The following is a 26,709-nucleotide window of genomic DNA, read 5'->3' on the forward strand; positions in this document are numbered from 1 at the left end:
GCATTGACCTCCTCTTGGTGGTCTTTCATCACAAGTTAGTGTTGCCAGAGTTCAGCATTTCTCACATCACAGCTGCTTCTGTGCATATGAGACTGTGAAACTGCCTGATACCCTGGGAATAAATTACCACAGCCATAAAATCAGACATGATGATGGGCAGTTTTTTTGAAGAAACACAATCATTCTAATTTCCTCCTAAGAAAGAAAATAAGGGGTGAGGGGGAAATGCCTTATTTAAATTATTCGAGTTTGCTATTATTCAAAACTGATTTTTAAGATGTGGGGTTTTTTTGGTTGTTTAAAGGGAGAGCTCTGGAAGACAAGCAGGCCAGTTTAGCCTTTTAACCCAACCTCAAAAACAAACAAAGGAAAAGGCAAAAAAAATTAATTCCTACAAAAGGCATAAATTTCCTGAGTCAGCATCAAGTCTTGGCAAACCCAGGCTTTCATTCCAAGAAAGGATCTGGCAGCACTGTGGTTTTTCAAAGTGCTGTTTTCAGCTTGAAATTCAGTCTGTGTTAGACCATTCTCTGCTCAGGGTTATGCAAGGTCTTTCATAGCGAGCTGCTCAGGAATAAAGGACGCCTTTTTTTGAAGTGATAACCTGCAAGCTCAGCCCAGAGTTCAAGAGGCAGCCTGGGTCCCCTCTTCCCATTCCTCATTTTCTGTCATAAAAATTCTGTGAGCCGCACTGCATACGTGTTGGCATCTGCTCCCAGTGATAGCCCCAGCTGCTGACGGTGAATCTGCTCATGTGCACCAGGTAATCCATGCACGACCTTGCCATGCCAATTAGGCTCAGCAAGCAGCTCACCCTCTCTTCCCTGTAAGGCTGACTGCTGCATAGAGTGGGAATTCTGGGGTTCTGGGATACGCTAGGGGAAGATGTGCTGCACCACAAGATGTGATCTGTGTACATTAGCTTTGAGGTGAGGAGTAGCATCGTGAGTACAAGAATCAGGCTGAATGCAGGAAAACAACATCTTCTGCTGAACTGCCTTCATAAACACACACATCAGATTTGTTTCACTGGGTTTCACCTCCTCCAGTAATTGAAGTAGACAAATTACTTGGAATGTGAAAAATCAGGCAGGTCTGGCCTGGGTTTGTTTTCTGTTTGTTTCTGTGATGAAGTCCTGGGCTGTGTGTTTGCTGGGAAACATGCACTAGTATTTAAAGGAACCCTGGCTGGGCCCATTGTTATTTCCCTCTCTACTGCCTATGTCTCGCTAATGACACTGGAATTTTGGAATTTCTCTGAATAGATGTAAGTGGAAGAAAGGCAGATGCTTTCTCCCTCTCAGCCTAATGGTGGGTACATATCAGTGGGTCACTCCATGTTCCACTTCAGAGGAATTCAAAACCATCTCAGAGCTCAGTGACGAGTCCAGTCCATAGCAACTGGAACAAGTCACAAAACACCTGTGGTCCCATGGAAAAGCACAAGGTAGGTTAAGTGCTGGTGTCACCTCTGTCAGCCTTATGGGGAAGTTTCTGCTAGGAGAGTGTATTTGCCCCATGAGATCTTTTTGCTCTTCAGACATTTCCACTTGAGATATTTTGGTCACAAGCACCCTCTTTCCTGAGAGCATCCCCATTTTAGTGACCACTTACTTCCTAGAAACACTTTCCGAGCACTGGCCTTTCCACACAGCCTGGAGCCAGACATCAGTCCCCCATGTCCTCACGTTCCTGAGCCAGACTGCTGATAATGTTTCCTCTCTGCCTGACTTTTTCTTGGCCCACACACTGTGCCATGTCCTCCACAAATGACCACTGGCCAGCATGCTCCTAACCATTTCAGTACATGCACTGTGAACCTTTCCCACAGGCTCTCTACAAGAGTTTTCTCAGCTGAAATAGCCTGAGCAGCATTTTAATGAAACCATTAAAAACAAACCAACCCTAGTCCCCTGAGCACCAACCTTGAAAAGGCACTTAAACCCATCACCCCTAGCTGCAAATGAGTAAGTTGGATTCTGTTTTAAGGGAAGTGCTCCTACCCAGACTGCCACTTCTCTCACAGCATTAACGTGCCAGATATAACCACGGACTGGCTTCTCAAGGGAAATCAGCTTTGTACCTCCAGCTGAATGCACGGGTGCCACAGAGGATCGGCAGTGGGTTGCAGTAGGGCAGCATGCCAGCATTAAGACACCCAGCACACTGCATGCACAGCTGCCTAAAGAACTCAGCTGGGAGCAGTCAGCACGGCTGCACCACAGCCTCACCTTGGAGGTCTTCCATCCCTTTCCACTCCCTTAGAGAAACTGGGAACTGGCATTCCGTGCTACTGGCATTGGGCAGGAACCAGACCAATTCTCTTCTGCATCAAATAGTTAGTGTGGAGCAGCCTTCAGGAGACAAAGTGAAGAGAAAAGGTGAATCTGTCTCCAGCAACAGGTGCCATACATGCCATGGCTTCTGAAGTCCCTTCAGAGCATGGCAGCTGCCAGACAGGCCAGGGAGGGAGCTCCCCACCACCAGGGCCAGTCTGGGGGAGAGGGCTCACTCTGCCCACGGCTGGGGGAGGACATGGAGCCTTCTTGGGCCCCAGTTTCATCTCACAGGTAACACTCACTGGGCACAAAGAGAACTCTCCTGATGTTTGCCCTTGTGCTCTTCTAGGCTTTTCCTAAGGTTATTTCTGCAATAAGGAGAAGCAGGAAAGCTCCGTGACCTGAGAGTGCTGGAATAAACACCCGGTGCTGTGTGGTTTTTGCTGTTTCTTTAATTCCCTCCTGTCCCGCAGGTGGGCCCACGGCGGGCGCTGGGGAGCTGGAGAGCAGCAGCACTGCGGGGACTGAAGCGGGGGCACCGGGAGGGGAGTCTGCACGGAGCTGTGGGCTGGATGGGAGCCAGGAGAAGGGGGTCGGGGAAAGGCAGTGCCTTCTGGGTCGGGACACTCAGCAGCAGCATAGCTGGCTCTGAATTAATTTCCTGGCATGCTTCAGCTCTAATTTGGGAAAGGAAAATATGGGCTGGCACACCCCCCAGAAAGGTCACCGCCTCCCACGGTGCCAGGCTGATAGCCGGGAGAGGTTTTCCAGCACGGCCTTGCCAGCATGGCCCCAGCACCTGCGCCCAGCCCGGCCGGGGCCCAGGCCGCCCGCAGCCCCACGGCAGCACGGCCCCGCCTGAGGCCAGCCGGCGGCTGCAGAGCCGGGCCGAGATGAAAACACCTCGAAACTATCGCACTCTCCTGGGGAAAGAAAATGAAAGAAAATGTTTCTGATCTTCTGAAACCGAGTCTGATTAAAGTGCTTGTCCAGAGAGATGCCGGTGCAGTACTGCTGAGGTGGGACAGCTTACAGTCAGGGTCACCCAGTACAGTCCAAGACCCTGGTTTCAGGAATTTGAAAATTATCAGATTAACTGACCAGGGTGAAAAATTCTGTAATGGATAGCTATCTCAGGGCCATTTACAGTAATGAAGGCAAAAACCGGGCAAGGGAAGAACTCATCGTTTCCTAGAGACAAGGAATATAATAGATCATATATCTTGTTTTGCCCATCATCTGACATTCTTACACAGCTTCAGCATCTGACACACTGCAGAGTGCAGAGATTGTAAATCTGGAGAGCAGGAATTAGGACTGCTCAATGACAGGGATGTTTCTCTTCCAGTTCCTGTGTAAAATATTTGGCCAAGCTCTGTACTCTTAAAAATGCTTGTACACATTCAGCAGCAGACTTCCACCCAAACTCCCCCAGACTACATCAGGAATGGATAAGCTTCTCTCCTCGTTGCTTTCTACAAGCCAAGAATTTCTCCACTAAGGAAGCAAGAATATTCCAGTCTTGGTAGCTAAAGCTTGCAATTATTCCGATTACCCAAAGAGCAAGATGCTGTATGTCCAGGGTTCCAAAATTTCTGCTGCCTGTGCCCAGACATGAAAACAAGATCCAAACAATGAGGGCTGAGGGCCAGCTGGACAGATCAGCAAAAGACAATAGCAGATGAGGGTAGGTTTGTGAAACTATACAAACAAATAGTAACAATTAAAAAGGAGCCTGTGCCAAGTGGTTAGAGAGTCAGTATCTGTGACTAATGGGGTATTTGTTCAGCTATGGAACACCCACCTAACACTGAATCCCACAACCCTGTAGCAAACCAAGGAAATTGCAAATCTTGTTTCATTTGCACATGCTAAAAAGCTAGCAAATAATAACAGGAAGCACATTCTTCAAGGAGGAAAACCGAAATTCACAGTGTTTTACTTTCCTTTCCTTTGCCTCCTTGCCCAAGACAAGCCTGAAAGCAGCACAGTCACTGAAATAACAATCACTGCAGTGGACTTACTGGTTGGATTTGGAACCGCAGAAACAATGTCCTTGCTTTCGGGAGCAAGGGCACCATAATTGGCGTGGTGGTGGTGATGCCGATGGTGGTGGTGGTGCCTTGCAGCCATTTTTGTGGTATATGGAGTTCCACCATTCTCTTCAATGTTGAACGGATGCAGATCGCTGTTGTTCAATGGATAGCTACAAAATAAATCCAGTTCGAATTAGAGCAGTAAACAGTAGCACCAATTGTACTTTTGGAGAGACAGAGTGAAAACTTTCTTGGGAAAAAATGCACAGCATTTTTGTAAATAATTTTTTTTTTTATCCCAGATCTTTACAGTTTTCTATCTCCACAAGATTTACGTGATGAGAAAAAAGGATGCCTCTGCTTGTTAGTATGACTTTAAGATCAGAGCTCGTTTTGATTTTACACAGTACATAATCTCTGCTAGAATCTTTCCTGGGATAGGAAAGTCATCAAGCAGAAAACAATAACTCCTTTAAAGTGAAATTGTCCAAAGAGCAGAGCAAGGAACAGAGTAAGACTACATTCCCGAGAATGTTCAGCTCTCTAAATTTATGATGCAAAATAGCAATATAAAAAAAATTCTGACTTTTAGGCAAAAAATTGGGAAATAAACTATTTTACAGATAACAACCTACAAAATAGCACTTGGTCAAAAAGGAATACTACCGGTGCTGGTATAAGTAGTTTGGATCTTGGTGGGGGCTTTTTGCAAGTGTTTAGTTAGGAGATTAACTATTGTCAGTCTGCAATAGCTCACAAACAGGGACACATTGACATTTTAAGTCATCATCTCTAACTGAGAGGTGACAAATTACAGTGCTGCTTTTCTTCATTAGCTTTAACTGATACTATTTCAGTTTATTGTTTGAAATTATGATAAATTTCTAGAAGTGATATTTTCTCTCCATTCTAGCAAACAAAAAAGATTGAGATAACTCTACACAGATATTGCAAACGACTTGAATGTGCTTTCCTCAGAGGAGTGCTTAAAATTTTTATAAGGTTTTAACTTATTCTATAGTAGTGCATTAGACAGTAGTTGCAGTAAATCAATCAATTTCAACAAAAGATGAATCCCCTGCCTATTTGAAATATGCTAAAGAAATTATATCTTCAGCTGCATGGGTTTCAGTTTGCTTTTATTAATAACAGCAGCCAAAAACCTGACAACATGAAATGAAGGCAAACCGAATAATTAAAGGAACAATGAATAAATTATACCTAAGATACTTGCTACATATGTTTTCTGCAGATTACTTAGTGATTCAAAGCAAAGTTAACCAGTCATCTGTAAATAAACACATCTGTATAATTTCCAAAGTTCTACTGAAACATGCAGCTTGGTACATCATTAATAACCACTGTCTTCTTAGTAACAACTTCAGACAACATGAGGTTTCTGACTGGGTACTAATTGAATAATACTTTTATGCTGGTTACTTTTTGAAAGCAGGAGGCGGGCAGGGGAATGTTGTGTATATTAATCTTGGCAGGTTCCCTGCATGAAGCAACCGCTGCCAATAAAGGCACTTCTGATGGCTTTCTTGCCTTAAGGAAACAATAGAAATAGGTGTCTGATCCACAGGGGACAGCTTTTGTGAGCTCAAATAATGCAGGACTGGTCTGTCTTTCCAAACTGCACTATATCTTTACTGCTATAATCAAATCAAGCAAGTGCCTACAGGGGGAAAATGGTACAGGCTAATGAGATTGCACACTAATTGCAGCAGCTCTCCTGCACTTTCCCTTCAAGGGCCTTGGATTGGCATGACATTTTTTGACTGAGAGGATAGGTGGTTTTGTTCACATGGTTAAAACCCTGCCAGGAAATGAGTTTGGGGCTGGAGCCTCAGCACATTTTTTTTTTTTTTTCCATCTGATTCAATTTTTTTGAAGACACAAACCCCTACATGTTGGGAGTTTCATTTCACCCACTGGCAGGCTGGTCAGTTGGTCTTTTCAAAATGAATCACACCAAATCCTTACACTGACTCCTCATACTGCTATGGTCCCAAGGTATCTTCCGTGCTGAAATGAGAAGGAGCTGAGCAACTGAACGAGCCAACTGAATTGACCTCTGGCACAAGGGCAAATGTGCACCAAATTCTCTAGATGTATTTCTTGATGTTCCAGAGAGGAGACTAACACGTAAAATGTAAAAAGCAGGGAGAGCATTGCATCAAAGTAGTAAAGAGCTAGCCCAGCAAAGCTGATGTTCAGCTATGCACTGAAATCCTTGAGGAGAGCAGGTCACAAAGCTCCAGGCAGGGTGTCACTACCCAGGCAGCGCTCTCCGATGTGAAATCCCACGTTCAAACTGCCGGCCATGTAAAAGCGTGTGGTCATCTGCACTCTTCTAGCAACTGACAGATGTCAAGGCAAACTTATCTCAGGGTCAGCCAACGCTTGCACGTCCGATGCATATGAGGCTGGGAATTTGCACAAATACCATCACTACAAAGGAGTTACTGAGCAATCAGAAACAATAGGCCTTGCAGCAGCCACAGACCTAGCCAACTAGAAAGGCTGACAGCACCCAAACAAAAATGTCATTAGTAGTCCAAATCCCTTTTCTATGTACTCTCTCATATATATTTTAGGGGGATATTAGGTATCTTACTGTAGTTTCTACAAGGTGACATCATTATTATCTCCTATCATATGTTTTTCACTTTTCTGTTCTTCCACTGTCTTAAATATAGAGACTTGACACTTTTCCACTCAATGTATCCTTTTGTTTGCTTTCTATTGCTTGCTTCTATCCGGCTTACCTAAATAGAAAACATGCTTATGTATTCTTCCCAATCTATTGATGTAAATAAATCACTACTTTCAGTGAAGCAACTTTTTGATCATATTCTAAAGTGTTCATACTCCTGACCTCCAGGAATTTATACCTGCTCCGCAGACATCAAGTAATGCTCTCAGACTATGTGCATTATATGGACAGGTAGCAGTTTTGATACTTTCTCTTGCACCTGCCTTCTGGCCATCCTAGTATGCCAATATCACACCTTTGGTTTACTTCTTAAACATCAGTTGGCTGTCTTGCAGGTTTCCTCTTTCTCTGCTGTTATTTACTTGTGTGGCTTTCTCAACAAGCTTGAGCTGTTTTCTATACAGACGTCCCCTGTCTTTCAAAGAAAATGAGGCAGGGCCCTACAGACAAGTGTGCAAAGGAAGCAAACATGTCTTTCTTCTTTGTCCTTCACTCAGGGAAAAGCTCTCCTGAGGATTCAGTTTCTGCAGGCTGAACCTTCAAAAAGGCCACTCAGTGTTCACAAGAAGGTTAGTGCTGCCTTTAGTCTCAAATTCACATTAATTACTTCCTTATGACCAAAAAGGCAGCACATTGAGGAACAAGGAAAATAACACATACCTACTAATTTCCTTTTCTATTTTACAGTTTTCATTTACATTACTAGTCCTCTGTCTCAGTTTTACACTCCTCACACTTTACCCAAAAAGCTGTTTTCAGTTGACATTCTTAGATTTCATGTGTTCGAGTCACCTGCTGCTTTACCAAACTATGTCTCTAGTATAGAATTCACACACACAACAGTCTTAAGAGCATATAGGAAAATGGGGAACAGAAAAGTTTTTGAAGGCCTTCAAAACCAAACACGTGGGCCCGTGTTACCTGAACTGAACCTCCAACACTTTCACTAGCAGAGACTCCATGACCCTCTTGTGCAATCAATTTCAGTGTCTCAGCATGTCTACACTTATTTCTTTGTTTATTCTGTCTCCTTTACTGCAATTTAAGCCACTATTTCATCTCCCATCTATCACAGACACAGTAAGGAGGTTATTTCTTGCTACAGAAACCTGTGTTTTTGAAAATGGCCCTTTACACCTCCCCTCAGGATCTGAACAGCTCTGAATTCCTCAGTTGCCCCCTCACAGGCTGCACATTCCATACAGCTCTGGGACATTTTGTCATCCCTGTCCACCCAGCTGCCCCTTGCTCTGCTTCGAACATGTGGTGGTAAGAACTGGACTCCCCATTCCAGCTGAAGCCTTGCAAACACATTTCAAAGAGGAAGCGTTGCTTCCCGTGTCCTACAGGATCTACTCCTGTTTATACACAGGAACATGACATTTTTTATATAGTCTGGAATTGTTGACCCATGTTTAACATGTGATCCTCAAGAGCATCAGATCCTTTCCTAATCTGGCCAGGTTTCCAGCCCCACAATCTCAGCTGTTGCATCACTCCTACCTAAGAGCACAAACATTCCTTCTGAGCTGTGCCCTAATCTTTCTGATGTGCTAAGATCAATACCTGATCAGGACTTTTCTCTCATACATTACAGGCCCGGTATTCAAGGACTCCCATTTTGGTGTAACCTGTGAGTGACAAGGGGTTTTTTAAAAAACATAATTGCCTTTCCAAGCCATCGTCCCAGCTACCAGCCTCAGTCTCCTGTAGAATATAGTGGTGCAGCCCTGCAGAAACATCTTGCACCTGTAAGAGCAGGCTTACTCCTGCACCCTGCCCATGCCTCTCTTTCCCCACTCTTCCTCTAGCCATCTTCCACCTGTCTGAAGTTACACGTGGAGAGCAAATGGGGAGACTTCTCTCCTCTCCATGGGGAGGCTGGAGGGGCAATAGCAGAAAGCAGGCTCAAACTATTGTGCCCTGCGGATGACTCTAAGAGTTTAGACCTTCCCTACCATGGCTGAAAATCCCAGGCTTCTAGGTCTGGTTGTGATAAATAACCTTCAACAATTACCACACCCACCTCTATTTGCTTTGAACATTCCTCCTGCACCAAACCACTGCAATTTTCCAATATTTAAAAATCCTCAAACTTTCCACAAACATCTTCAGAACCACTCTCAGTCCTCTCCCATCTGTAGCTCAGAGCAAGCCTGGTGGAGATTTGCACAGTTTTGGCAGCAAAAATTCACACTGCCGGCGTTGCACTGAATGTGCTGGGAGATGTATCACCCATCGCCGTATCATTACAATACCTTCTCCAACATCCAAATGGGCTTTACATGCGCACCCAAATGGCAGCCAGGGGAAGTGTTGCAGTGCCTGTTAACATATATGTGTATTAATGTACACGTAAAGAAAGCAGCCACTGCGTGTGAAACTTCAGTGTGGCAGCCAGCGGGAGGAGACTTAACAGCTATGCTAAGCCAAATATTCATTTTTGGGTTTAGTATCTCCCTTTACTGGGATGAAGGAGGGTAGACTCTGGGTTAATTCCCTGCCCATGCTTCAAAAGCAGTTAAAACACCCAACCAAATAAACTACAATGAACTTTTAGCTAAACTTCCTTTAGTCATATTTAGAATCTCACATACCACTTGTTTTGCTGAAGCATGGCAAGTGGCACAGAGAGAGAGAAGGAATTTTGCATTCTCTGAAAATGTCCCTGTGGAGAGGAAAGAATGAGGGGATAGGAAGAAGGCAGTATGTGTGGATATCACTTAATGGCCAGGGCTATTGGACTGAAGCAAAAGACTTGACCCAGCATTACATGAGAAGGGAACACAGACCACAGCAGGATGACTGCAATAACAGGAGAGAGGGCGAACTTTCATTTTGCAACCAAGGACTGGGACATATAAAGCAATGAATATTCCTAAGTAAAGGAAAACTGGGATCACTAAAACCAAACCTATGGTTTTTTTTCTTCCTGCACCTGACCAAGATGTAACCAAGATCTCTTTGCTGGCCAGAATTGGCTTCCTGAGTTGTGTGAACTGTAACTAAAGATAACAGTGCAATTATACTTCCATGCTCTGCTCTGACCCAGAACATCACAGCTGGCCCATTTACTTCCTTCAGGGAAGGCATGGAAAATTGTGTTGCAGATTTCTTTCCCTGCTGCCAGGAATGATCCACAGTCCCCATCCAATCCTAGCGACACCTCAGAAAGGAGAGCAGGCAGCCAGCAGCCTGCTCCCAGACAACCTTGAAATTAAAGAGAAAATTATAGTAGGGGAAAAATATATTAATAAATGGTGACGGAAGCCTGCTGTAGGACACATGATTCTGAACTAAGTTTTGAAGCAAAACTAATCTGGAATTCTCCACAAGAATAAAGCCCGCAGCAAAGCATGTTCTAATAAAATACTAAGGAACAAATCTTGACTTAATAAAGACATTGTCCTCATAGATTTCACCTTATCTGCATAAAGATCATTAAAAAAATACTGTCTTGCAAAACTGTCATGCAAAATATGCCCACTGGGGAACTAAGTGTGCTTTTCTTAATTTACAAATGCTTTTAATTAACACTAACAATAGCTAATGATATTTAATCACCTGTCAAAAAAAAATTCATTGTCCCAGATGTCCTTGTAGATGAGAAAACTCTGAAAAGCAGACATAAAATTTTCTAAGACCAACAAGATCCTCCCTCAAGTCTGCTGTCTTCCCCTTTCAGACAGAGACAAAGGCAGATTTCCTTGTCCATAGGAAATAAAACAACGTAGGGTGGATAATCCAAGCAAGATAGCTCAGGTTAAAACAAGAGCAAAGCCAAGCAAGGAACTGTGGCCTCTGAGGTAGCCTGCAGCTGATCTCAGATTGCTAGCCATGGTGCAGCTTTTCCCACTGCTTAACTCATTAAATAACTCGGGTCCCGTGAGCTAAGCACATCCCTGTCTCATCTCCACTGTGCTCAGTATCACATTGCTGCCAAAGGATGCAGAGAGAAGCAGGCACAGGCTGAGGCTCAGCTAAGAGAGGAGTACATGAGACATCACAGGATGTGACAGAAGTTTCTGGACATTTAAGATTAATGCAAAAGCAGCTAAAAAATGCTATAGAACATGCCCAGAAGGATTGCTGGAATTCACAGGTACTTATGGTAGGGATACATGAACACTGGCCATCACAGAGCTCTGAAGGGGGAGTATCAGGGTCTCATGCAAGACCAGCACTGGCTAAGAACTATATCAGTAACTCTGTGTAATGTCCAAACTACTGTGAAAGCCTTGGGACATTTGAGTATGGACTTAGCAAAACCAGAAGCAATGCAAGGAAAAAGCAGGGGTACCTGCAAGGAGACAAGAGAAAGGAAAGAGGTGAATTCATGTGCAGGATGAATTTCATTCAGGATGCACGTGAGAAAAGTGACCAGCCCCATGTAAGCAAGTTGCTGGTCAGTCAGCTTGGCTGGTCAAGCTCTGATCACCACAGTCCAGGGCATCTTCTCAACTGTAGTCCTATTTTCTGTTTGCATTGAGGATGGAGCTCTCGGTGCTGCCCCACATTTGTGAGCTGCTGTTTGTGTATGCAGATGCTGCTCAAGGTACTGCCCTTCTCTTCTGCTCCTCAGCAAGGCTGGCTGAGTGGGTGCTCAGTGAGCATTTACATTTCTGGAATGAATGCTCAGCATCTCATCCTGGGCTGTGAAGCCAGGAACTACAGAAGCCTTGCATCTGGCAGATTAGAAAGGTATAATCCCTTTAGCCTTGAAGCCAATCCACTGGATTTATCTTCCCTTAACAATATGCTCTCATCTTACAAAATCTCTTTTCTGTCTACATCCTTACTAAGCTGAAATTCCTTGGGAAAAAAAGTTGGTTTAAAATAAATTAACCAAACTGTTAAATTCTCTTGCTTCTAAATTATTCTGATTCTGAATTGTGCCAATGCTTTACAAAAAACATGCTGTCTTGTGAATTTTCAGTAATTTGCCATAACTTTAAAGTCCAGCGTGAACACAACCTACTCCATTGCCACGGAAATTACTTCTTTTTAGGTTATAGACTTTTGCCCTTTTTAAAACACAGTATTAACAGGTAAAAGTAGTACAAAAATCAATCCTCAGCACAGCAAGACCATTCTTAATTACATACTTGCAATCTCTGCCCTATCTCTGGGCAGCTTCTCCCTTTAATACTTGGGCAACTCATCTGACTTACAGCAGAAAACTGATCATTTTACCTTTACAGCCATTTTCACAGTTGTTTTTTTTTTTAAAGTCAGAAATAGAGAATGAGACACAAACATTAAACACAACCATTGAAACTGAAAATGAGTAATAACAAACAAAGGTCTCCTGGGCTTGAAATTTTGATACAGAAGTAGCATCCAATTTTACATTCAAGTTTCTTGAAGTTTTCTTCAAGTCAGCCTCACTGCTGATTCAGAAAGCCCCAGGTACTGAAGACACAGATGCTGAAATCACAAAGCTCCCTTGCTGCTTTCATTCCTCTTCACCATTCTCAGAGTTTCTAGCAGAATCCATTGCTTTTCATTTTGTAGTTCCTTTCTTTTGCACATAACACTGTAAAACTCTGCTTCTCCTAAACACTCTACTTGAGCTTTTTGTTTGCCTGACCCATTTTTTTCCTGAGCTCTTCCTTCCTGTTTGACTCCCATATTCCTACCGATGAGAAAAACTCAGCTCAGAGGCACTGTAGTGCTGGCTCTGCTGCTTGCCAGCAAGGCCTTAATATCCAGGGTCTTAGCGCCTGGAGATGAAAAGAAACAGCCACTCTTGACATCTGTTTAGGTACTGAGTCATTACTGTGCAATTACACAATTTAGAGAGCACTGGAGATTCATTAATGATTTGTATTTCTACTTCTCTAAGGAAGACAAAATTGCAGAAATTGGTAATGGCAGGTAAGCTACTGTGATTATAACTCCAGCACAGAGTGTTATGGGTTTAGGGAGGAAAAAGTAACTTATAAATAATTAGCTTCTTATCCGGAGTTTAATTGCATTAGATCAGTACTTCCTACTTCTAATTAGGTGTGGCTAATTCTTTCATTTTTGTTGTGACTCGGAAAGTAGATGTTTTTCATTGCCTCACTTAAAAAAAAGAAATAGTGTTTTTTAGAATCCATCAACATAAGATATTGATAAGTCAGCAACTAGAGGTTTTCCAAATTGCTCTTGTATGAAACACCTGTTCTTGTGTAATCCAAAACATCATTTGTGTGATGAACTGCAGATTTTGCTGTTTGATAGTTTTAAAGATAAAGGTTATACTACTACTGCTATGAAAGGAAAATGAAGAGGAAAGGGAAGAGGAACAGAAAGAGAAAGCTGAAAATGGAAAAGAAAAAAAAAATCAAGCACACTACAAAGATAGTACGTTCATGGTGGAAATATAATTGTGGTGGCAATTTGAAAACAGAACCCTAGGGGCACTTCTACTTGTTTCCATAGCCACAGCTCAACATTTATCTTAATTTTAAATTGGCAGATTCCTCAGTTCTGAGAGGGCGTGATGATTAAGGCAGTCATCATAAATGCTTCTGCTAGTGACAAACTAGATTGCTTCTGAAGAGATACAGGCAACAGATCATAGAAGATAAGGCGCCACCAAACCCAAAGGAGCATCCCACAGCCATTAGAAAGCTGTTATACAAAAAAACACAAAACAAAGAAGTAACATTGGGTCAGGCTGTGGAACTTCTTATCTCCACCAATCTTTGTGCCAAGTCTTCCAAGATTCTAACTGAAGGGGAAGAAAATAATCTTTAGAAAAGCTGGATGGAAGATAAAGGTTTTTGGTTTTTTTGAAATTTCTTCTTTCTGTTCAAAACTGAAAGTATATTACATGCATAACTAAAAGCAATATGCAAGTTGTTACAGACATGCTTGTACCTTCCATAGCAAGATACTCATAGCTGCAGGGAAAGCACACAGGGAGGCCTGACTTTACAATGTGAACTTTACAATTAAATTCAGATTAACACTTGTGAAGTCAGCTGTGTGAAAGTAAGTTGTTTTGCTTTAAAGCACAGTCATGAAACAGTCATTAGTAAGTGCTTGAGAACAGCATTTACTCTGTAGCTTTATTACTGGAAATGATTCATACCAATGGAAGAACTCCAACTGAATTATCTGTTGGGGTTTTTTTTGGGTTTTTTGTTTGTTGTGCTTTCTTTTGGCGATGCAGTGGCAACAACACATACACTGAGGAAGGGAAACTCTTTGGCCAGTCCCTTCAAGGTACAACAGTAGGTAGAAAACAAGGAAAGCCAAACAACTTCTTCATGATCACTACACAATGCTTTGCCATGTACTGCAGGAGGTAGACAGAAAAGTGTGGCCCACCTCTTACGTGTTTTTTCTGATCTGATTTGACTAGGACTGGTTTTTTTCCAAAAGCTGTATCCTTCTATGTGCCCGCTGGGAAGGATGACTGATTTACCTGCAGGCTCTTTGGCACTAAAATTTGGGAGCAGCATAAGAGCATTGTGATTTTCTAAGCATGTGCAATTTGACTGTAACATAAGAAAAAATTATTTATTCTGAAACAGTTCAAAATCTCCATCCTCACAATGTAGCAAAAGTTTGGTTATGGTACAGATTGTTAGTTCAAGGTGGCTCTCAAGGTTTCACGGCTAGCACATAAAACTTCTGTCTTAACAAAAGAAGCCAGGGTGGATCAGTGGTCCTGGTGGATCAGTGCCCTTTCAAAGCACAACACACAGAGTCTGAGGTCAATTAAAAAATTACACTTCCTAATTTATGTCCATTAATGCTGGTATGTAGCAGCTCTGGCACCAGCAGTCTCTTGCTGCCACTAGCAATGCTGCAATGACAGCATTTGCCCTACAAGTCTGTTTTCCTTGGTTCCTTGTTTCAGAGCAATAGAAAAACTTCTCATTGCCAACGTTCTTTCCGAAGAAGTGGAATGTCAGGTTAGATGGATGTGCATCAAAACTTCTCTCCTTAGAGGTAGGGAGAAGTCTGCCTGCTTGATACACAAACCGAAAAGATTTCTCCTCTAAAAAGATATGATTGCAGTGCTGAACTGTCTCCTCTCTCTCAGAGAGCCCCATCTCACCAACTCTGATGCCTGAGAAGCAGGTAATATACTTGGTTTCATTTTTCCCCTGCTGCCTTTGATGTTCCCCAGCTCATTCCCTGCCTGCACCTGAAGTTCCATTTTCAACATTACAGGAAGGCCTGACACTCTTTCTCTTGCAAGCTGAAAAGACATCTTCTGCAGTGCTTATTCAGAGGAATAGAAAATCACATTTTACATCACCAGGCCATAATATATGCCTTGTTGCCATCCACAATGTGAGAAAACAATCCTCCTCTTGGTCAGTTTGCACATGGGTTCAATGATAACAGGGTCCAGAAGGACTTAATCCTTTCCTTAAAGTATGCAAACCCCTGACTGGCAGCTTTAGAAATGCATTATAAAACCTGATTCCTTTGTTCACTTTGCCTGTGACTCACATCAACTAGAGAAAAATAGCTGAAAATGAAAGTTTGATGAAAAAGCCCACACTAAAACAATATATTCCAAGTGACAACAGTTTCAGTATTGTATTTCAGGTATCATATTTCAGTATTCAATATTAGTCATTAGTTTGCATACCAGGGCCTGGCTGGGACTGAAAAGCGATATATTTCAGCTTGTGTTACAGATGTGGTGTCACAGAGTCACAAGCTTTTCAGCTCCCCCAGCAGTTCCTTGGGGAGAGGACATGGGATTATGGGTTATTACAAGGCAAAGATAATCCCTCTGCAAATCCAAATACACACAGTGTAGAGCCAGGCCTAAGATCTGCTAGGGAAGACCTGGTTTCCAGCTTTATTGAGCACAGAAAGAAGGCGTGCAGAGAGATGATCAAAAGATACCCTCAGCCAGGTGTATCAATTAATTCTCCAGCAGATGGAAAAAGCAATTCCATGTTGGACTTCAGAACAATGTATTTTCTCCAATGCCTATCGCTATACTCAGACTTCCCCTCCAGCTCCCCTGCCCCCAAGCTGATCCAGGGATAGTGTTTATCACCTGCAATCAAATTACAGAAGATTCTAACTGTATGCTGGATTTGTAAAAAGAAGGTTTCAGACAACAAACACACTTCAGAACAGGGTGGAGAAAATTTGCACATGCAGTTCAATGAGTACCCCTGAGAACACGTTTCATTTGGATTAAGAAGGTGTTACCTCCTTTTAGCAATTTTCAAGGCTTTTTTAAAAAAAAGCAACAAAAAAACCAAAACACCCCAAACCTCCCTGTGTATATTTAGAACACATTTAGAATGTGTTGACTTAGAGTGACTGTGTAACATGCTTTTTGGTAAAAATTGTGCAGCATTTCCTCATGAAAAACTCCTAGGTAAAGTAATTCAGTCATTCAGTGTATAAACACTCATATACCAGGGCCATCAAGTTCCTATATTGAGTTTGTGCCTATAAACTACCAGAGGATTCCTGAAGCAGCACAAAATTAAGAAGCAGTATTGATTTTTTTTTTGACAGAACTTTCCCAATATTTTAAATAAAAATAGCTGCTGTGTTTAACAACAGACTTAACCAAACATGTTCCACTTTTCTTTTTGCTCCCCTCTCTACATGTAATCTGGTTTCAGCTGCAGCGTTTTGTGTTGCTTCAAACAAAAAATTGTAATCTTAGCATTACAAGAGCTCTATGACTTGTTAAAAACAAACAGCTTTGAGTTATGACTGTGCTAATTTTAGGAAAAAACATCAATTTGATTTTTAACATTTAAAGCAACTCTTTTATACTACCCTGTTCAGACAGATACCACCCACATCCACCTTTGTTCGGGTGGTGTAAGCTGCACAGGTGAGAGCAGTACTGGGGTCAGAGAGGAATCAGGCTCTTGCTTAGACTGCAACCCCTGGTGCGAGGACACGAGGCTTGACTCCATTTTGATCAGAAGGCTGATTTATTAAGTTATATATTATACTAAAATGCTACATTACAACTATACTAAAAGAACAGAGAGAAAAGGATCAGAAGTCTACAAAGACAAGAAATAGAACAGGAATCAATAACAAAAATCCTGTGACTGCTCACAGCCTTGGCACAGGTGGCTGTGATTGGTCACTGATTGAAAACAATCCACATGAACCAATGGAAGATGCACCTGTGGCACTCCACAGCAGCAGATAGTTATTGTTTACATTTCTTTCCTGAGGCCCTCAGCTCCTCAGGACAGGGAAAATCCTAGCAGAGGCTTTTTCCCTAAATTATCACGGCAACATCAGGCAGATATGCTCCCTCTCCCCAGCTGCATCCCAGCCCATTTGCTACAGGAAGCCATCTACGTCTAGAGGAAGAAGGATAGAGACACTGATCTCTTCTTACCTAGCTGATCGCTCGGTGACTTGGCTGGTTCAGATTTCTGCAGGGAGGATGAGGGATGAACAAGTGAAAAGGGACTGCAGAATGTGTGGGCTCCTTCTCCAGAGGAGCAGAATGACAAGTGCTTCCCTCGAGGCGACACACACAAACTGCAGAGCGCACAAGGCCCACAGGTTGTTCTTCCCCGATGCGCCTGAGGCTTTTTAACACTTACAGGACCACCTGGGCCTTGAGCTGTCTTTTTCTTGCAGTCTGTCACTTGTTCAGTGCACCTTGAGCAACAACCCAAATCACACATAGCAACACAGGATGAGGTGGAACACTGGCAACAAAGCACATGGAAGCTGACAAGGTTATATGACAAGAATGATACTGTATTATGATTGTAGCTGTGTAAAGAATAAAGCACCATTGCCCCACACTTTAATGTCAGTATTCAAAAAACCCTCCTCCAGAGAGCTTTCAGAGCAGCAGCAAAACCAGACTTTTGTTCCAGTGGCTCCAACAAAGTTTCTCCTTCTTCCTGTCTTAAATAAAATGCTGCTGAACTAGAGGAAGACTAATCTGGGGAAACTGAAGTCAGCCTGTGTGATTACACACCTTAGGCTTACTCTGGCATTTTTACATTTCAGTGCACAACTGCTTTATTGTCTTGCTCTCTCTACAGATGGTACTGGAAACACTGATCCACCACAGCATTAGTAACATGAAGGGAAATCAGGTACAAGCATATCTACCCACCCTCCCCCAAAATCTTTCAAAAATAAATAATGCATCATAACCAGATCAACAAGATTGACATTTTTTATTTGTACTTAGCACATACAGGAAAGATCAAAACAAATAATAAAAGATAGCATTTGTAAACAAATGTACTTCACCAAAAGGTACAAACTATCAAATTTGCTCTGAAAAAATTCGTTATAGCCATTATAAATGTGTATTTATCAAAAATCAAGTTAAAAACTACTTCATTTTGAAAACATCCCAAATGAAGATTCATTCATGCCAACAACTTCAGAGAGACCACAGATATAAGGCCTAACTAAAACAAATGCACAAGTGAAGATGGCACTGTGATTTTTGGTTTAAAGATAACAAAAAAAATCTGCAAGTGATCAAAATACCAGCCAGTCCAATTCAAAGTCCTAGGCCTGCAAAATATACATTCAACTTCACAAATGTCTAACTTTAAAAAAATAGAGCTATTCCACTGGAATGTCCTCATTTTTTAATGTACTGATTATATGTTGTGTTTTTGAACTAATTCAGAGAAAAGTTATCAGCAGGTTTCATGTAATTATAAAGTTCACTTCCATAATCACATTAAAAATAAGATGACAGCAGCACCCTTATAGCAAAGACTAATTTTTAACATTCTTGCCTTTATAGCAGCAGGTATGGTTTTGGGGAATGCTATCAATATAATAAGTAAAAAAAAAAAAAAAAAAAAAAAAAAGATACTCTGTGGAACTTATTACAGTGTTCTTTCCCTATACTTGTTTTCAAAGTTAGGTAAGCACCTCTATTTTCTTTTGCAGAACACAAAAACTAGAAAAAATGACATTCAAACCTATGACTGCCTCAGTAGGCTCCCTTTGTTGGTGGCCCACAAGCCAATTTGATTACCAGTATGAATTCTTTTCCTCCCTCCAATCTCCTATTTGCATGCCACTAAAAACAAGGTTCTCAATCTATTAATTTGACTCAAAAGACACAAGGCAATAAAAATAACTAAGGCACAAATGTCTGATCTTCAACAGCAGGCAGAGGGTTACAGATTTGAAACTAGGGTAGAATGAAACCCCCAGAAATATTTCTGGTCTTGGGGCACTGGAAATTCTTACCAGAATTCAAAAAAGGTTTTTCAAGATTTTTTCTTTTTTAACAAAGATATGGAAAACACTTTTCCCAAGAATGTCCACAAACACTAAACAAGGATGGATGTACATACAAAGACACACACTTTATGCACAATACACTTTGAACATACTGCAGACAGACAAGGACCATGGAATGCAATGATGTCTAAGATGGCAGGTGAAATGAAGATGGCTCTTTTTCAGAGAGTCGTCATGAGTTTATCTTGGTACACCATGCTTTGGACTCCTCCTAAATTCTTCTGGTTCTGCTCCTGGATATACCGTAAATTGCTGTCCTCTCCACTTGTGGGGGGTTTCCAATAGGGCCTGTCATCATGATAGGGTGGCCTGTACCATTTGCACAGTTATTGGTTAGTGAGGAATGGAAGTCAACTTAGGAGTGCTACACAGTAACATGAGCTCATCCTGCAAGTGCTAAGCATGCACATGGAACTACAGCACAGGAAGGAAATGGGGACAGACCTATAGGCCTGATGCTGAAGCTGCTGAAGCAACTGGGAATCTTCTAGCTGATTTCAAAAGGCTTTCAACCAGAGCTCAGTCATTAAAAACCCTCTCAGTTTCCAATGTTATAGACAAGCATAGTGCATCAATGCTCCAGAATGCCAAAGGTGGGGGGGTGGGGAGGTGGGGAAGGAGAAGGAAGCTACAGGAAAACTAAATTTGTACAACAAACAAGTAAAATAAAACATATCATGCAAAACACTGAGCTCATGGCAGTACATCCTTAAAGTGCAAAGGGTTAAGAAAGGCAATCCTATTATGAATGAAAATTGCTCTGTAGTTGTTGCCATTCCTTTGGCATTGGTGCAGTTAATTAACACTAAAGCAGCCTGTAATTTACAGAATTGCATTTTCTTAAGAACACCCCCAGTCTACAGTTAGTACAGGTAATTCTCCAAGACTTGCAAAAGTCTACACGGAAAATATTTTTCATTAGTTGTTCATTACTTATTGCTGCTTAGATACTAACTTCAACCATTCCTACAGTGGCCCCTGAATCATTGCAGCGGAGTGGGGAATAAATAAAACAACGATTTTGAACACTATGTAGGAAACCACAACATTTAACATTACCTTATTACCAAATTGAAGCTGCAATTATTATATATACGGAAGAAATTCTTTTCTGTGAGGGTGGTGAAGCACTGAAACAGGTTGCACAGAGAAGCTGTGGATGCTCCATTCCTGGAAGTGTTCAAAGCCAGGTTGGATGGGGCTTTGGGCCACCTGGTCTAGTGGAAGGTGTCCCTGGCCATGGCAGGGGGTTGGAACCAGATGATCTTTAAAGTCTCTTCCAACCCAAGACATTCTATGATTCTGGTAAGTTTTTTTATAGTAGCAGAAACACAGGCAAGGTTTAGATTTTACCTTTTTTTTGGATATATTCTAAAGTTATATAATGACAGCTGTTAATTGGAATTTTTTTTTCAGAAGGTTAAATATTAAGCTAACTGCAAACAATTTCACTGAAAAAATCTGCAAACAATTTCAGTGAAAGAATTTTACTAAGAAAACTGAGACACAATTCCACATACTATTTCACAAGTTATTCAACAAAAGCTCCATATATAACACATATTACATAGGTGATTTCAGCCCATGCCTATTCCAGACTCTCATGCACAGCAGAAAGAATTTTATGCATCTGTAGTTGTGATCTCAAGTTCACAGTCGAATGGAATAAGCTTTTTCAAATCAAGCTGTCCAAGATCTTAAATATCCAATTATTGCACTTCGACTCCAAGTTAGAATAACTTGAAACTTCCACTTTAACCACACATTTAAATGCTTCTACCTGAATGGGACAAAAATTCTGAGCACCTTTTCTATCAAGCTTCTATGACTGAGCTTTTAAGTATGGGTTGTTTTTTTTTCAGCCTTACAAGCCTTGCTATAAAAAAGCCATTGTTCATATTTCACTGACCTTAGTCTTTGCCCAGGCAGTGGAGGGGCTCAAGGGGGAGGTTGTCTACACACACTACAATACATTATTGTGCTTATTTCAATATCACTCTGCTCCAGGGTGAACTATTTGGCTTTAAAATGTCACGGACTGGTATCCTAAGTGATGAAATCTTTAGAAAAATTCCAGCAAAACCTCAAATGATTTATAAAATCATTAGGTTCTCTCGGCAGCCGCTCTTTCATAATGTGAAATTGTACATTTTAAAGAGCTCATAATAAACTGGATAATGAAACCCTAAAACCAGGAAGACTCCTGAGCCTGAAATACAGGCAAAGTTCATTACACAACTTCAAGTCTCCTGTTTCTAACATAAATTTAATATCTGCTTTACTGCTGTGCACTAGGAATTTTGAGATGACAATGCCTGTCTACTTCTCTGCCTAGTATTTCTAATAATGTACTTGCCCTTTTCCTACATTCTCAGACTCAAACTCACACCAAATTGTCTTTTCATCCATTTTAAACTCAGCCTCATCCCCAGAGCCTGCCCACACTAAAACCAAAGTCTACCTATCGTGATGTAAGAATACAAATGTTAGATAAGGAGAAACAAAGATTAGGGTATTGGTATTTTTCACTGAAGACAGTAATTATTTGTCTAAAAGACTGAGTCATCTAAAAAGGTTAGTTTTTATTAGGATAAAAAAGTGGCTGGTTTTTATCATGTGTACATGTATAGACACATATCCACCAGCAGGTGCATGCCTTCACTGTGCATTCCACCAGGTGGGTCTTAACTGGACTGAACTTCTTCCAAAATTTCTTTTTGCTCAATGTCTCTCATCACTAGCTACAAACAAAAAAGTATGGGAGAAGATAGCACAACAGCACATGCAGGAATGTTTTTGTGAAACGTTTCTCAAAAACTCATTGCTGTAATTTTACTCATTATCTGTAATGTTCCTGATAAATTGTTCCAAGTACTTGTCATTTTTTCATATACATTTTCTGCAAAAGATGAAAATAGTGCTCCACTGCAAGAATATAATTATTAATAACTTAACTTCACACTAAAATGAGTTTCTTCTCTGTCTTAGGAAATTAAATACAAACCAATTTGCAATTAAGTTACAGAGCAGCTCCCTATCCAACATACTCCCTACAGGAGATCACTAACATTCTATTTTGAATTTTGAATTAGAATCAACTAGAAAAAAAATCATATTCCAAAGCAAAACTTAGAAGTTATTTAATACTGTCTGTATATCCCACACTTCTAACTTTTGTTTGCTTTTCATGTGCAGAGAACTGCCCAACAGGGCCACCAAAGCTTCATACCGAGCAACACAAAGAAAGAAGTAATCATCTTTTCTTCACAAAGGGAAAACTGCTTACCTTACATTCACAGGTGTGTGTGGATGCCAGTGTGGCTGAGCAGGATGTATATTAGGATGATACGGGGGCTGCAAATAGAAACATTGAACGTGGTTAATGAAATCATATTAAAGCTCCCTATTAGCTTTTAACTTTTATTTTCCTGGTGAACCCTAGAAACCCTAATGCTTCCGACCTTCTCCCATGTCATTGAGCACATACGTGAAGCCTCCTGGTGCTGAGCCTGCTCATTAGGACACACTCATGGGACAATGCAAAGAAAATTGCACTCCTGTTTGACAGACAACCTGGCACATCTAGTGCTTCTCGTAGAAAGCACATCAAAAAATGTCAGCTTTGATCAAAGGTGGAGTGTAAGAAAGGTTAAAAGAGCAGGCTTCAGGAGGTCTCCTGTCTTTGGTGATAGGACTTCCCTCTTATATCCACAAGATCTTGAAGAAAAACAGGAAAACAAAATCACTGGTGAGAGTTTTAATAAAAAATGTTAAGACTAAGTTCTCATGCACATACAGAGTTTGGAAGCTTGCTTTTTCTCAGTACCTACTGACTGTCAGCAGCACAGATGAAAACCAGCTAATGTTTTCCCCGGAGTGTATAAAAAAAACCCCAACAAGCATTTGACCAGCAGGGAACTCTGTAAGTGTTGTGATGAGGGAGGTAATTGCAACTTTGAAATTGTCACGATCACCTACTGTGAGAGGCTGCTCTAGACAAAAGCTTGCTCATAGAGCAGTCTCCTGGGGCCCATCACATTCATAGTCCCAAAGGCTTTAACTTGCACAGAAAGAAAAGGAAGGGAAAGAAGATGGCAAATGGAGTGTACTGAGCTTGCAGAGCATCCAAGAACACAGGGGAAAAAAAGAGAAAACTCCTTAGCCCCAGTATGGTACTGTTTATTTCTGACCCATCAGAAAATCTCACCCCAGAGTAAGGAAAGGGGAACAAAACAGCTCCCACTACAAAACAGCTCCCACTAAAAAGATGGAAATTCCACATAAAATATGGAAATGACCACATTTTCCTCTGTAACCAGTATGCTCTTACCTGGTAGTTAAGGACTTCAGGAGTATTTTTAGCACTAAGAGAGAAAAAAATGTGCTGTTATGTAATCAATACATCTACATCACAATGTTTTTTGGTTCAGGGAAGTACTACAGAGAAGTAAAATTCATATTCTTAAGGACAAAATTATTTTATTCAAGATATAGACCATAGCAGCTACCATGTGAAAGAGGGGTGTAAAATTTGTTTGTTTGCTTTAGACGTAAAAAACATTAACAAATTATGCTTGATAAAGTATTATAAGAGCAGTGAGAAAAAAGGAAGTATGTTTTACTTTACTTTAGTCTGATTTCATATATAAAAATAATAGAAGAAATAGATTAAACAGTGGTAGCAGACAGGCCCTAAGAAGAATCTGGTGATGCATAATGAGACAGGCCAAAACAATTCATCCCACGCCAGAGAATCTGTTTCTACAATTCCTAAAGCAGATATTGTCTTCAGAATCCTTTTAGCCTGAGAACAGCAACTGAGAGGTAGAAAAAAGTTGGGCAGTCACTTACCACAGCTGTGCTGCTTTCACAGGATTGTTTGCTTAAAAAGAAACAAACACAAAAATCTTAAGACAAGTGAAATATCAGCTATTTTGCAGCCTTTGTTGGCTAAAATGAATCCTTATACAGACATATTTGCACAGAATTGTCTGAATATCAAGTGCAGCCCTGTGCTTTCTAGTAATCCTGTGCAACATCGTAAAGTATGAGGCAGACACAAATCTCCCTCTGGTCCTGCAAGAGTGAACGCTCTTTAGAAATAACAGCAGGCAAGCATATTCTTCCCAAATGCCACAACAGAACTTTTGGCAGAGTATGTTCTGCACAACCAGGACACTTTTTTCCACATCTTACTGTAGTTCCATGCCAATACCATCAAGTACGGTGTTCACATTCTCTGAACAGAGAAAGAGAAGAGAAAACAATTCTTGTCTCTACTTGCTGCGCCTGTTGTTTGGCACATGTGGAATGTGTTATGGAGATTGTTTACCGAGAGTGACTTGTTAATTGGACTCTGCTGATGGTTGTTTGGATTGACTGGCCAATTGGATCAAAGCGGTCTCAGACAGTCATGGGTTTTTCTCTAGTATCTTTTTAGTATAGTATCTCTTTTATATAGTACAGTATTAGTGTAATATAACCTAGCTTAATAAAGCAATTGTTCAGCCTTCTGAATCATGGAGTCAGAGCCCATTATTCCCTACACTAGGGCCACCTTTCACCAATAATCAAATCCATTGGAAATCAGAAACTACCCCTTGCAGAAATTTTCACTGTCTTACAGAAACCAGAGTATTCACAAAGTTGGTAATGGCCTGTGTGTTACTGCAGGGAACAATGGTAGCCAAAATAACCCATTAGTTGGTAATCCTGTGAGGCACTGAGTAATCTTGAGGAACAAGGTCTTGGCCCCTGCTTTGGACAGGCTAGAAAGAATGGTGAAGGTGGCAGCTGAGTAACTGGGGTATATAATCTCTTTTTCATGATTGTGTGTATTTCAAGAGAACTGAAAAACTTCTCGGAGAGAAAGTGAAAATCCAACTGACTGCTGAATGCAGGAAGTTAATGACACACTGCAGAAGTCTCAGAAGTGACAGAGCTAGGAGAGAATCCAACCCTTGTGGGCTGCATTTAGGTACAGAGCTTGATGGCCAAAAGGTGCATGAAAGACAACAACCTACAGGGAGTTTTTGCATTAACTTAACAATCATGCTCTTGAGCTCTCTATAAGGCAATCACTTGTGTGTGAAAGAAGTTGACTGGCTGCAATGAACAGAGAACATAATTAAGTATAAGCCACACTTTCTCTCTTCTGCCTCTATCTCACAGGCATAAGTACAGAAGCACTGAGACTCAAGGCAAAACCTGCAGGTCTCTCAGATTCTGTTGCAGCAATTAAATTTAAAGAACTAATTCTTCCACTTATAAAATGGCCCACACTATACAGTTGTCTCTCATGTCTCACATAACAGCATCTCACAGATTTGCATTTCAGTTAAACAAACTCCTTCCATGTACTAAGGAAGGAAGCAGGAGAAAGAGTTACAGCCTCTAGAAAGCATGCATGCTTGTTACCCCTTCTCCCCCCACTGTAAATAAGACAAAATGTCCCGATAATACCACAAGGGCTGCTCATGGAACGGCAGTTTATATTCTGGGAATGCAAACGAGTGCAAAGACATTCTAAGGGAAGCTCATCTCACCCTCCTGTGTTCAGCAGCCTTGCTCCATACGGCAACTATAGCTGCAGGCTCAAGTAATACAGAATTTGGAGAGGGTTATCCTGCAGTGCTCCTTCCTAGGTTTTTCTACATAGAACAAAAAGCTCAAGTTTTTAAGGACAAATTACAAAATCACAAGGGAAATTACTTCCTTGTCATTCCATTTAAATTCAGCACATCTCAATTCCCAGGGCAAGCTAAGGTCAGAGTCTGGACAGGTGAATAATATGTCATAACAGTCAGGAAAGCCACAACAACTGCATAATGAGACTACCCAATAACCCTAAAATTGTCTGTCTAGATAATCAAATCAGTGAGGCTTCTGGACACTGCTCCACCCCACATGACAAAAGCAATTCTTAAAAAAAAAACCAAAAACATGCTTTGCCTTAATGGGTTTTCTGCAACTTTTCTTTCCTCCTCAATAGAGCAACAAAAGAAACCATAGGTACCTCCTCCATAGATGGGGGTGGAAGAATTAATTGTAGATAGAGATTAAAAACAGAAGAGGGAAACAACGAGTTCTGGCAAAAAAAAAAAACCTCCATGCACCTTCTGATTTTTTAGGTGGTCTGATATACTCTTCTTTTTATAATGTGGTACAGATATCATTATTGTAATGTGACATTTATAGGATTTAATGGGACACCTGCATGACCAGCTCAGTGCACAGATGTCTAAAAACACTTACCCTTATAAGTGGAATGCCTCCGAGAAGGGTATCTCTTGCTGGGCCTTCTTTCAAATGTACTAGTTCTGCGTAATCTCGTCCCGTGTGTTGCTTGATATTCTGTCCTCCCACTTGAAACACAGAAATAAACAAAGTAAACTGCTGCCTTCTGCTGGAAGCTGTACCTGCTCCTTTGTAT

General features: G+C 41.3%; 1 protein-coding gene across 5 annotated transcripts in view; it reads right to left on the reverse strand.

The window, feature by feature from the left end:
* EPB41L4B (erythrocyte membrane protein band 4.1 like 4B) overlaps nucleotides 1-26,709 on the reverse strand; it is a 170,210-nt gene that overhangs the window by 67,728 nt on the left and 75,773 nt on the right. For 2 of the 5 annotated variants that reach the window (XM_064429992.1, XM_064429999.1), the window contains exons 12-17: nucleotides 26,532-26,641; nucleotides 24,129-24,159; nucleotides 23,608-23,641; nucleotides 22,564-22,631; nucleotides 20,337-20,447; nucleotides 4,304-4,485 (exon numbers count right to left, since the gene is read on the reverse strand). In XM_064429992.1, the coding sequence (XP_064286062.1) occupies nucleotides 4,304-4,485; nucleotides 20,337-20,447; nucleotides 22,564-22,631; nucleotides 23,608-23,641; nucleotides 24,129-24,159; nucleotides 26,532-26,641 (536 nt within the window). Of the gene's footprint in view, nucleotides 1-4,303; nucleotides 4,486-18,156; nucleotides 19,587-20,336; nucleotides 20,448-22,563; nucleotides 22,632-23,607; nucleotides 23,642-24,128; nucleotides 24,160-26,531; nucleotides 26,642-26,709 lie in introns of those variants that run through there. The other 3 variants (XM_064430005.1, XM_064430011.1, XM_064430016.1) reach the window with 2 other exon arrangements.

This window comes from Passer domesticus, chromosome 1 (assembly GCF_036417665.1).
Source record: "Passer domesticus isolate bPasDom1 chromosome 1, bPasDom1.hap1, whole genome shotgun sequence".
NCBI lineage: Eukaryota > Metazoa > Chordata > Aves > Passeriformes > Passeridae > Passer > Passer domesticus.